At 56.9% G+C, this 12,156-nt stretch overlaps 1 protein-coding gene across 1 annotated transcript in view; it reads left to right on the top strand.

The window, feature by feature from the left end:
- The window catches only part of RIN3 (Ras and Rab interactor 3), a 114,799-nt gene that overhangs the window by 74,048 nt on the left and 28,595 nt on the right, over positions 1 to 12,156 (top strand). The window contains exons 4-5 of the mRNA XM_045287778.1: positions 568 to 640; positions 4,821 to 4,912. Coding sequence (XP_045143713.1) covers positions 568 to 640; positions 4,821 to 4,912 — 165 coding nt within the window. The remainder of the gene's footprint in view (positions 1 to 567; positions 641 to 4,820; positions 4,913 to 12,156) is intronic.

Below are 12,156 nucleotides of genomic sequence, written 5' to 3'. Positions count from 1 at the left end.
GTCCCCACCAGGATTTCAGCACTTCCTCTTTGTTACGTTCCCCTTGATCCTGCCCTACCAGGTCTTCCACACCCACCTCCCCACCAATTTGGATCGCTTGTTGTTCCCTTGAAGACTGTCACTCTTTACATATCTTTCTCCCACTTCCCACCCTAAGTAACCCCTCAGAGACCCTGGAGCAGTTTCCAGCAGCTGTCCGGTCGCTTCTGATCCGTGGCAGCCCCACCCCTACCCCCACCCCGTGTGGCTAAGCAGAGCTGGGTGTTCTGGGGTTGGTTTGTCCAGAAGGCGGTCGCCAGGGCTTTCTTCAAAGTGCCCCTGGCTAGTGTCGCCCCTCCGGCCTCTCTGTGCACCACGGAGTCACCAGGAGTACCGCTGGGGCCTCCTCCCGCAGAGTGAGCATTTGTTTCTCACTTACCTGAGGGCCAGTCGCAGCAGGTGTGGAGGGCCTGCAGCTGACCAGACACCAGGGACCTGCAGTGAGCAGTGGAGACCCCTGTGCCAGGGCTGCCCCCGGGCCATCCCCTCCCTCGAGCAGGGTTCTGACCACAGGCCTCTCTCCCACAGTCCTGTACCTGGAAGGTTCTGTCCTTGTGTTTGAGGACGTCTTCAGACTGATCTCCTTCTACTGCGTCAGCAGGTGAGTGGACCCCTGCCCCCTTGCTGAGGGTCACGGAACAGGAGGACCTCTGGTGCCAGAGGATGCCCTCCACCAACTTAGAGGGTGGCTGGGGAAGCCCCTAGGGGGCAGGAGCAGCCTAAAGGAGGCAGAGGCCTGGCTCTGTGCTGGCAGCAGCGAGGCGAGCTGTTGGCGCGATTGCCTCCCAGTGGGTGAGGACCCCTCCTTGGCTTGTTGCCCCCCAGCTCCAACTTCCTCTGTGGACCTATCATGGGCAGCTGGAGGCCTGTGTGCACCGGCCCAAGCCTGGCAGCAGGATGGAGCAGCTTCCTGCTGGGGCAGCAGGCGGGGTGGGGGGAGGTAGGAGGTTGTACCCCACGCCCCGCCCCGCCCCAGTGGGTGGGAGCTTGAAGCCTGAGCAGCTGCTGGGTGGAGTGGGTGTCAGAACTACCCATAGTACCTGCTTTATCAATTCGGAACTGGTTTCAGGACAACAGGAACTTAAACCAACCAGTAACGTCACTGGCCCAAGTCTTGAACGACAGTGTCTTGGCCGGGGCTGGCTGCAGGCTGGGCGGGAGAGCTCGGTGGGGTCCAGGGCTTCAGGTCCACTTCTCCCTGCTCCTGGGGTGAACACCCCGGCCCACCTGCCAGGATCCTTCTGTGCTAGTACACAGGGGTGGTGATGAGGATCGCGACAGGTAGTGGGATCACAGGGCCCTGCCCTGTGCTCGGGGCTTCCACACACACCCCTCATCCTTATAGATCTTTGGAACAGTGCCACCAGGTGAGTGCTCCGTCTCCTCCTTTCACAGAGGAGGACATTCCAGACCCAGATAAGTCACTTGCCCCAGGTCGCTCGTGCGGTAAGTGAACGGCAGAGGCGAGAATCGAACTAGACGCACCTGCCAGCTCCCCGCACCTCGTGGGATCAGTCCCACTCTGCCCAGGAGCCACTCACCTAGCAAGTCAGTTGCCATCAGGTCAATGCAGAGTCTTAGTGCCTTTCTGGGCCAGAGCAGACCAGCCCCACGGGGCTCCCAAGGCTGTACAGCTTAATAGCTGTAGCCTGTCTGCCCCCTTCCCCCTGCACTTATGGTTTCCTCCGTGGTTAGCTGCCCAGTGCTTGACCACTATGCCCACAGGGCTTTCCCAGTGTTACACGGGTGACCTGAAGCATCACGCGCCCATGGGCAAGCAAGCAGGAGCCCAGGCCCTGTGTGCTCCGTGGCTCGCTCAGCTCTCAGGAGATGGACTCCTGCCTGCTCTAAGAGCTTCTCACCTTCCTGGAAGGCAGGGTTCTCACCCTCCCGGGAGGTGCACATACCGTTGGCACCTGCGCCCAGTGTGGAGCGAATGACCGCCCAGTGTGTGAGCGAATGACCACAGGATTGCAGACCTCAGAACGAGAGGCAGTCACTTCCTCTCTCTGGGTCTCAACGTCCTCACCTGTAAAATGGGGCGATGAGACCGAGCATGTAGATGCTGCAGAGAACGGGACCCTGCCGGGCACCCAGTAGGTGGCTCTGGTTCTGTTCCCACAGCCTGCACACACTTGGGCACCACCGAGCCACAGTCACCCCAGACCCCTGCTGCCAGCTCCTTGACAGTCCAGATCAGCGAGGGCTCGGGGAGACGGGCCGTGTCTAATCCCTGCCTTGTGGCAATCGACCTTAGGCTGGTGAGGCGGTGTGATCTCCCCCTGCTTCGTGCAGGCCCAGGAGATCAGGGGTGGCCCCTGTCATTGCCTCACGGCCCAACCCATACCAGGGCTGCCTCGGGAGATGATAAGCGGGCTGGCACAGTCAGGTAAGCAGCAGGCTGCCAACCACAGGGTCGGTGGTTCAGACCCACTGGCTGCCCTGTGGGAGAAAGATGAGGCTATCTGGCCCCTGGTAGCGTAGTGGTTTACGCACTGGGCTGCTAACCTCAAGGTTGACCCATCAAACCACCAGCCGCTCCTCGCGAGAAAAGCGAGGCTTTCTACTCCAGTAAAGCGTTACAGTCTCGGAAACCCACGGGGACCATGGGGGTCCTCGGGGTCACTGTGAGTCAGCATCGACTAGAATGAACTCGGGCGTGTGGTGGCTTATGGCCTGACCTGATCACCAGCAATGTTAACAGGTCAAGTCCACCAGCTGCTCCAGGGGGGAAAGATGAGGCTGGCTGCAGACTTAGAAAGCCTGGGGAGTCCTTCTCCTCCACGCTAGATGGTCGCTATGAGTGGGAACTGACTCCCTGGGGGTGGGTTTGAACGATTAGAATCCACTAGCTGGCAGTGGCGTGGTTTCCGTGCTGTTACAGGGAGGGGTCTCCCAGCTAAGCCCTGCTTAGCTTCCAAGCGCAGATGAGGTTGTAGAAACCAGGTGAAAACGGCAGCCTCTGGTCACACAGCCCAGTCCTGAGCCGGTTGAGTCCGAGGATGGTTTGCTCTGCGCCTGCCCACTCCAGCCCTCTGGCCCTGCGGGGGCGAGTCAAAGCCCCCTTTGTGGAAGAGGCAGCCTTGAGCCAGGACAGACTTCTAGCCAAAGAAGAACAGGGAAGTGGAAACACTCTGGCAGCCTCAGACCGGTTTCCCAGGGAGTCTGGACACCTGGGGGGAGGCACCCTGCTCTAGAGCCTCGAATGCAAGGAGTCACTGGGACTTCCTCCTACTGGGGCCAGCCGCCCTTCAGCGGAAAGACAGGGTTGCGTGAGGAGGTGGACGGAAGTAAGGGGAGGGGGTGGTTCGCCAGGGGCCCAGCAGCCATGCAGGCCGTGGGGGGGAAGGGGGGGGCCTCCCTAGGCAAAGGCTTGAGATGGGATGGCCACTGTACCAGGGGGTGGTGGAGGCAGGGGGTGGGCTGCAGGTGTGCACGTTTCTATCATGGAGGCCAGCAGCAAGAGGATGCCACTAAGCAGAATGAGGAAGGAAGGGGAGGAACCCCCCTGCCCCTCCTTCCCCCACCATGCTGGGACCCACCTTCCTCGAGGTGGGGGCAGCGTGCAGGGCTGGTCAGAAGGTCCTCCTGGCCTTTGAAACCCCAGCAAATCCATAGCATTCAAGGTGATTGTGACCAGTGGAGACTGACCCCTGTTTCAGGGAGAACCGTGCTCCACGGGGGTTTCAGCAGCTGGGGGTGAGGGGGGTCCTTTTTTTTTTTTTTTTTTTTTTGAGCTAGACAGCCTGGCCATTCTTCCTAGGCACCTCTGGGTCACTTGAAGCGCCAAACTTTCCCTTAGCTTCCGAGCATGTTCACTGTTGCCCAGAGAAGGAAATAGTTATCGATGCCCTGGGCGCTGCCTAGTCTCAGCTGCCAAACACCATCCTGCCGCCATGGGCTGGGGCAGAGCCCACCACCCAGAGGCACCCCACACACACACACCGAGAGAAGTCCCCCCGCTGTCTTAGTGGGAGGCACGAGATGCCGCTCGCATTTCTGTGGTGCAGCTCCCCCAGGATGGGGTCTGGCAGCAGTGGGGCCACCTGGCATCCAAACTTCAGAAACGACCCATCTAGAAGTGCCCCGGTCCTGGGGCTGCACTCCGGGTCCCGGTGCCCCCTGCTCCGCGTGCCCTTCCATACTTTTCCACGGCCCACAGCTCCTGGTTAAAAACAACAGTCGAACACCTAACCTTGAAAACAACTTTGCTTGTGATCCCGGCGAAGGTCTTGCCCTCAATTGACCCAGCGCTTGCATTAGTCTGAAATTTAAAATATTCCGCTGGGTGGTCTCTAAGGGAAACCCTTTGCCTCTCAGGGCCTCGGGATCATTAGCTGAGCCCAGAGGCACCAAGGCCTCCCAGGGCCTGGCGGAGCCTGTTGAAGAAGCTTGACTGCTGACCGCAAGGTGGGCAGTCGAGGCCCCGGCCACAGTATGGAGGAAGATGTGGCCGTCTGCTTCTATACAGAGCGACGGCCAGGAAACCCCGTGGAAGCAGTCCTGCTACCCTGCGGCCGCTGACAGCCTCCTCTCTGCCCCATCCCGCCACGATGGGACAGCAGGGATCCGCTGGGTGTCTGCGCCCGCTTTGCGGTGGAGCTCCTGGGGTGGCAGCGGGCACAAGCCTCTGCCCATTGGCTCCCTGTGCCCCATTCCAGAGTCACAGGGCTGCAGGGAGGCTCTGCGGAGGACTCTGCGGGTTTAGGGGGTGGGGGCTGGAGGGCTGGACACCGTGCCCTCTCTCTAGGAATGACCTCCAACCCCTCCTGTCTCCACAGAGACTTACTGCCCTTCACGCTGAGGCTCCCCCAGGCCATCCTGGAGGCTCAAAGCTTCACAGACCTGGAGACCATCTCCAACCTGGGCCTGGGTAAGTCCTCTCGGGGGCCTAGGGTGGCCGAGATGGGGGCAGCTCCGAAGGTTAAGACACGGCAGGGCCTTGAGTCCAGGCTCCCAGGGGCCGCCCACACTGAGCAACTGCCCAGGGAGATGCTCCTGGCCTCCCGTGGTGCCTCTCACCAGATGCCAGGGGTCCGCTACACAGCCCTGTGTGGTCTGAGGCTGGGGCCAATGCAGGGGCTGCGTGGGCTGTGGTCTGGAAGAATCTGAGTCTGATACCCAGGCTGCTCTTCACGTCGGTTGGTCTCCCCGGCTCCTCGCACCACTGCAGTAGAGACACCGACAGTGGGGGGCAGGGGGGCGGGGGACCTCCAAGACAAGTGCTACTGGTCATGCAGTTCAGGAGGCTCCAGGACACCCTTCCTGGGTGTGTCGCTTCTGTTCTGCTCAGTGTGTGAGCCAGAAGCGATGAGGGCTAGGACCCACCTGCTCTGCTGTGACCACAGGAACTAGGTACTGCAGGACCACATGCATGGATCCAGGCCAAGCCTTCAATTCACATGGGGGCGGGGGGCACAATTCAATCCACCGCAGTTGGGGACCCAGTAGCCCCCACAGTCTCAGCCTCCCTGTCCCCCACCCTTGACACAAGCAAAGGTCATGAGCTGGCTTGCGTCCTCTGTCCTTGCCTGCTCCTGCCCACCCAATTGACCTTCTTAACCCCCACCCCCCACTGCTCCCTTGACCTTTTGAAGGGTGAACAGGACAGAGGAGGAGACTGGAGGAAGGGGTCTGGGTGGGAGTTGGGGGTGGGCAGAGTGTTTCTCCCGGTCATGACCTGACAGGAAGCAGCTCACGTCTGTGGAGTGAGTCTCTTGTATTGGGCTTTAGGGCCCTTGCTCAGCATGGACTCGCTCAGAGCTGACCTGTGACTGGGATGTCCTCAAGCCGGCCCAGCTCTCTAGCTCTGTGGTGGGGACCTGCTCACGTAGACCTATGGGTGACCAGGTCACCACCTCCGTAGCTGCTGGGACCCCTCACACTGGCCTCTGTGATGCCCAGCTTATCACCTCTGTGGTGGGCACCCCCTCCTGCTGATCTGTGGACACCCAGGTTTCCACCTCTGGGTTGCTCAGAAGGCAGGCCAGCCAGCTTGTGTCAGGTGAGATCGAATCAAGGTTATATTTTAGGTCCTGTGGGCTTATTTTAATTTTCTTCAGCTTCAACCTGGCTTAAGTAGACGCAATTGATGGTCTCTTCCACAGTTGGCCCCTGGCCTGGTTCTAGCGACTGATACTGGGCTTCTCCAGCATCTCGTCCCACGTACATAGTCAATTTTATTTCTGTGCATCCCATCTGGGGAAGTCCATGTGTATAGTTGTCATTTGTGTGGGGGGAAGGTGCTTGTTTTGTTATGAAGACTTTGTGGCCTGATTAACTAAAACTCACCGCCATTGAGTCATCCTCTAAGACGGAGTTGAGCTTCTCCTTTGGATTTCTGAGCTGTGGAGGCCTTACATCTTTAGGGGAATAGACAGTCTGTTCATTCTTCCCTAGAGCAACTAGTGCATTTGAACTGCTGACCTGGCATTAGCTGGTCAATTTACAGCCCACTAAGAGGTCAGTTCATAGCCCACTACAACTCCAAGGACTCCTTAACCTGATCCAAAAATCTCAAACTCCCTACCATCCAGTCAATTCCAATTCATCAGGACTGTAGGACGGAGTAGAACTGCCCCTGTGGTGGGTTTCTGAGACTGTAACTCTTTACAGGAGTAGAAAGCCCCCTCTTTCTCCTGCAGAGAGACTGACGGTTTCAAACCGCTGACCTTGTGGTTAGCAGCCCAACAGGAACCATTATGCCACCAAGGCTCCTGCTAGAGCAGCGGTTCTCAACCTGTGGGTCTCAACCACCTTTGGGGGCCGAACAAGCCTTTCACAGGGGTCGCCCGATTCATCAGAGTAGCAAGATGGCAGCGATGAAGTAGCAACGGAAATAATTTTATGGTTGGGGGGTCACCACCACATCAGGAACTATGTTAAAGGGTCGCAGCATTAGGAAGGCTGAGAACCACTGTGCTAGGGAGATTGAATTCCAGAATCACTGGTTCTTGACGTGGGGAAAACCTTTGCTTCACATCTGGTACGGGATCTTCTTCGTTGCCGTCAAGCCAAAGCTGACTCACAGCAACCCCGTGTAGGTTTCCGATGCCTGACAGTGATCTTAGATCACTATGTTAAAGAGAGGACGGGAGAGGGGCAGGAGCTGTAGTAATAATTCTCCCATCCAGTTTTCACGTCTTGGACAGAGAGGCATGCGACGTTAGCATCGATCTGTAAGACCAAAAAAGGTATTCGTTATGAACAAGGCGCTGATCTTGCAAAATTCTATTATGCAACCTCCTGCTTCGTTTCTATCAATAAGACTGTATTTTCCAGCTACTGTCCCTTCTGCTTTGTTTCCAGCCTCTACTTTCCAATCACCAATAATTATCCCTCCATTGTGACTGCATGTTAGATCAACTTCCGACTGAAGTCACTGGTAGAATTCTTCAATTACTTCTTCATCACTGGCTTCTGTGGAGTGTGCACGCATCTGAATGGTGTTTGTGTTGGTTGGATTTCCTTGCTGGGGGGATCAGTATCATCCTGGCACTGTACTTCCAGACAGATCTTGGTGTCCTTTTCGGCCATGAATACACCACCGTTCCTCGTGCTGATGTCATCCCCAGCACAGTCAACCATGGGATTTTCGGCTTCACAATGGCCAGTCCCAGCCCATGTCAGCTCACTAACGCCTGGCATAGCCATCTTTGCTTTCGGTTCTTGTCTTACAGCTTCTCATTTTCCTAGATTCATACTTGGTACATTCTAAGTTCCAGTGACTAGTCGATTCTTGCAACTGTCTTCTCTCATTTTGGGTGGTCCCCCATCAGCAAATGGAGACCCCGAAGGCCTTACTGCCACGGGCTTGACTCCATTCCCATCCCCATCCACTGTGAGAAAGCAGCGAGGCTCTGTCACATTCCGAGTGCATTCGAATCTGAGGGGCCCATCCTCCATTGCTATCTGTGACAATGCCCTGCTTCCGTGCCTTAGGGCAGCGGTTCTCAACCTGTGGGTCTCGACCCCTTTGGGGGTCGAATGACCCTTTCACAGGGGTCTCCTAAGACCATCAGAAAACACATGAATATTTCACAATAGATAATTACATACTGTTTTGTGATGAATCACTATGCTTTCATTATGTTTAATGATTGTCAATTTGTAACCATGAAAATATATCCTGCCTATCAGATATTTACATGATGATTCATAACAGTAGCAAATGACAGTGATGAAGTAGCAACGAAAATAATGTTATGGCCGGGGTCACCCCAACATGAGGAACTGTCTGAAAGGGTGGCGGCATGAGGAAGGTGGAGACCCACTGGTCTAGGGCCTCCGTATCTGACAACATTCTGATGCTCGGCGTGAAGGTTTCAGCAGCTACTTCCTCTGAAGTGGGCGGCCGGCTCCTCCGTCATAGTCTGTTCTTAGTCTGGCAGACCACGGTACTTTCAATATTCTTCGCCAACGCCATATTCAAATGCATCCATTTGTCTCACTGAGAAAAAGTGGGTAGAGCATGGGAAGGATCCATGAACTTCACAGGAGCTGCTGCTCTGCCAGGGAGATGCCCGGAGGGGGGCCGTGGGCATGCAGGCTCAGCACAGAGTCACTGTCCACGTTGGCTAATGGGCTGAGGAGCCAGGTGTCCCAAGTACAGGCTGGCTGCGGTGTGATCTTGGACTTCAAGCGTTTATAGGTTTGTCAGGGCCCTAGTAGCAACAAGCAGGAGAACCAAGCACTAAGCTGTAGGCCAAGAAATCCCAAACTCCCTGCCGTTGGTTGGAGTGAGACTCAGAGTGGCTCTGTAGGACAGGGTAGCACTGCCCTTTGGGGCTCCAGGATTGTTCTCTTCACGGGAGTAGACAGCCTCATCTTTCTCGGGCAGAGCAGCTGGTGGTTTCGAACTGCTAATTTTACAGTGAGCAGCCCAACGCATAACCAATCTGCCCCCAGGGCTCTCTAAGCCACAGGCTGTGGACGTGAAGTACGCACGGAGTCTGGAAAAGGGATGCCTTCGCTGCGTTCCTCCAGCATGCCTGCCTGCGGTGCCTGTTGTTCTGCATTGTGTACGTCGGGAAGAAGATGTATGTTCTCTTACTTTTCCAAGTTTGGGTGTCACGTGCCTGGGTCCTTGTGGTATCGAAGGAGAGCCTCCTTAAAAACAACAGACTCACTACCAGCCAATCGATTCCAACTCCTAGTGGCACCCTCAGACCGGGTCGGACCACCCTGTGGGTTTCTGAGACTGCCCCTCTTTAGGAGAGCGGGACCGCAGAGCAGCTGACCATTAGAAGGCATTGAAAACCTGGATTTCAGCATCCCATCTTTGGGAGTCCGCCCCGAGATGATTCTCCACTACACTTGCTGGACGGGCCAGCTGTTTCTGCAGCTTCGGTAACCTTCTGCTGCATGTCCTTGTTTTGTCTGTCCTGATGCTAACTCCCAAGGGTGGAGTCTTAGCCACCTTTGTTCTCAGGGCCAGTACCTGGCCCAGCCCAGGACCACAAAAGAAGGTAGGAATGGACGCCTGGCAGGAGGCTCCAGCGGCTACAAGGCCAGCAACCTGCGTACCTGAGGCAGAGAGCAGCACGGAGGTGGGAGCAGGGGCTGACCACACGGGGAAGTGCCCATAGCTCTACCAACCACTAGGATGGCATGGACCAGAGTTCCACTTCTCCCCTGCCCTGGGCATTCTGCAAAAAGGTGACTTCCTGTTTTCAGTCCACCCCACCACAGTGGTTCCTACCAGGCCCATGGACGCTGAGATGCAGCCCCAGGGCCCGGCTTCTGCACCCCTCCCTCCAAGTGGTACCCGATTTGAGGCCAGTGGCCTGCAGGGGCACAGCTCTCAGCCCCGGATCAAGGGGAGGGAAGCAGGCCCCAGGGGCACCCCTTCTCTGAGCCCCACTGCTGCTGGTTCCACTGCTGCTGGTTCCACTGCTCCGGACTCTGGCCCAGGGCCCATGCTATGAGCTAAGGGTGCGCCCTGAGGCTCCTGGGCCCCAAACACCCTCTGAGCTGCCATCCACCCTCCGCTGGGGAGCATGAGTGTGGCCTCTGCAGCCTTGGAGACAGGCTGGGGAACTGGGCAGAGACAGAGAATGAGGGGCACCATGCTGGGGGAGCTCAGTGGCATTGGAGGGGGTCTACTTAACAAGGGGACATTAGAGACAAGTTTTGAAGGAGGAGTAATACTGTCAGGCAGGGAAGGTGGTGAAGGCCTGCGGACGGAGCACGGAGGCCAGGCAGCTGGCGTGTGCGGGATGACAGGGTGAGGTAAGGACCAGCAGGTGTCGCTTTAGAAGTTCCACGGGGGGCAGCTCCCCCAGGGCATGGCCTGGGTGGCCCCCCTAGTGTTGGAGGTGGTTCCACATAGGTGCTCCAGGGCCCGCTCTCTGCCCGTGCCGTGTGTCGAGGAAGATGGGCAGGGTCTGAAGGCCTGGTCTGTTGTTGGTGTGAGCTGCCATCAGTCGGCTCCGACCCATAGCAACCTCGTGCACCACGGAAGGAAACACGCCCAGCGCTGCCCCATCCCCACAAGGGTTCTTCTGTTGGAGCCCAAGGTTGTAGCAGCCACGATGTCAACCATCTCATCACAGGCCTTCCTCTTTGTCGCTGCCCCTCTACTTTACCAAGTGTGATGTCCTTCTCCTAGCACCGGTCTCTCCTGACAATATGTCCTGAGGATACGAGACAAAGTCTCCTCATCCTTGCCTCTAATGACAGGTCGCGTTGTCCTTGTAGCAGTCTGCAGTGTTTTCCATACTCTTCTCCAGCACAACCCAGTGCATCGATTATCCTTGGGCCTGGTCTAAGGCAGTCATGAGAGGGGCCAGACATGGGCAGTGTGTCAGTCTGGGTTGACTAGAGAAACAAATCCAGAGAGACTCATTTATTTGTGCATAAGAAATGTTTATATACAAGAGTAATGGAATCTTGAGAAAACATCCCAGGCCAGTCCAGATCAAGTCCATAAGTCCAATATTAGCCCATATGTCTGACACCAATCTGTAAAGTCCTCTTCAGACTCACGCAACGCATGCAATGATGCCGAATGCAGGATGATCACAGGCCAGTGGATGGATGCCTTGTGGATCCAATTGCGTTGTGAGCATCTCAGCGCTGGCAGAGGTCTCCACGTGGCTTCTCCAGCACCCAGGGCAGCATCGGAGTAGGTCCATGTGGCTTCTCCTCAGGGACATCTCGCAGGGAGTGATCCTTGTCAGTACAGCGTCTCCAAGGGAGTGAGCAGAGATGGAGAAAGTGTCTCCCGCCTCCAAGGAGGAAATACCAGAGTTATCCCAGAATCCTCTGGGGAAGACCATGCCCACACAGGGACCTCATTGGTGATATCTTGAGTGACAGGCCAGACTTCATCCCTTTCACTCGTAATCCTCTCAAATTGACGCCAGGTTATGTAACCACCCCAGGCAGTGGTGACCATGATCTCCAAACAAACAAGCCAGTTCCCTTCAAGTTCAGGCCAACGCATGGTGGCCCGTGTAGGTCTGGGTAGAGCTGACCTCCGAGAGTTCTCAGCGGCAGACTTTTTGGGAGAGGATGAAAAGGCCCTCCTTCGGAAGCACCTCTGGGCAGACTTGAACCTCCAGCCTTCGCGTTAGCGGTCCACACCCTCTCCCCCACCCCCACCCCGAGGGATCTAGGCGAACAAGAATGCTCGGGCCCAGGTGCATTCTGTCCGTCATCTGCCTCTGTTCTCTCTGGGAAGGTGGAGGGGAGGATGGGGGACCTCAGCTCTCCTGTGGGGTTGCTGCCCAGTTCACCCCTGAGTCTGCCCACCGGCCGCTTTTCCTGGCTAGGAAAGCGTCCAGGCATAGTATGAATCGTGTTGGGCTGGGTGCTTCTGCTCAGTCCCCGGGGCCACTGTGTCTGTGTGCTCAAGAACTCCAAGGGAGGGACCTTGGTGGGGGTGGGGGGCATGCCCAGGAAAGTAGGTAGTTGGAAGACAGCTGGAGACTCTGCTGCACTGCAGTGTGCCGGGAGGCTCTCCCAGTGGAGAGGGTCACCCCAACACGTGTTGTCATCCTCATCCCTGCGGTGACAACAGGCCTCTCTATTGACCACCACACCCGGGCTGCAAGACACAGGTTCTCTGTCTGCCCCATGACAGCCCACCTGGACGGAGGCACCCAGCTGGGAGGT

The sequence above is a fragment of the Echinops telfairi genome, unplaced genomic scaffold, assembly GCF_000313985.2.
Source record: "Echinops telfairi isolate 266 unplaced genomic scaffold, ASM31398v2 ScPeMD7_18;HRSCAF=68, whole genome shotgun sequence".
NCBI lineage: Eukaryota > Metazoa > Chordata > Mammalia > Afrosoricida > Tenrecidae > Echinops > Echinops telfairi.
The sequence above is the reverse complement of the archived record's forward strand: the minus strand, read 5'-3'. Positions and strand labels throughout refer to the sequence as shown.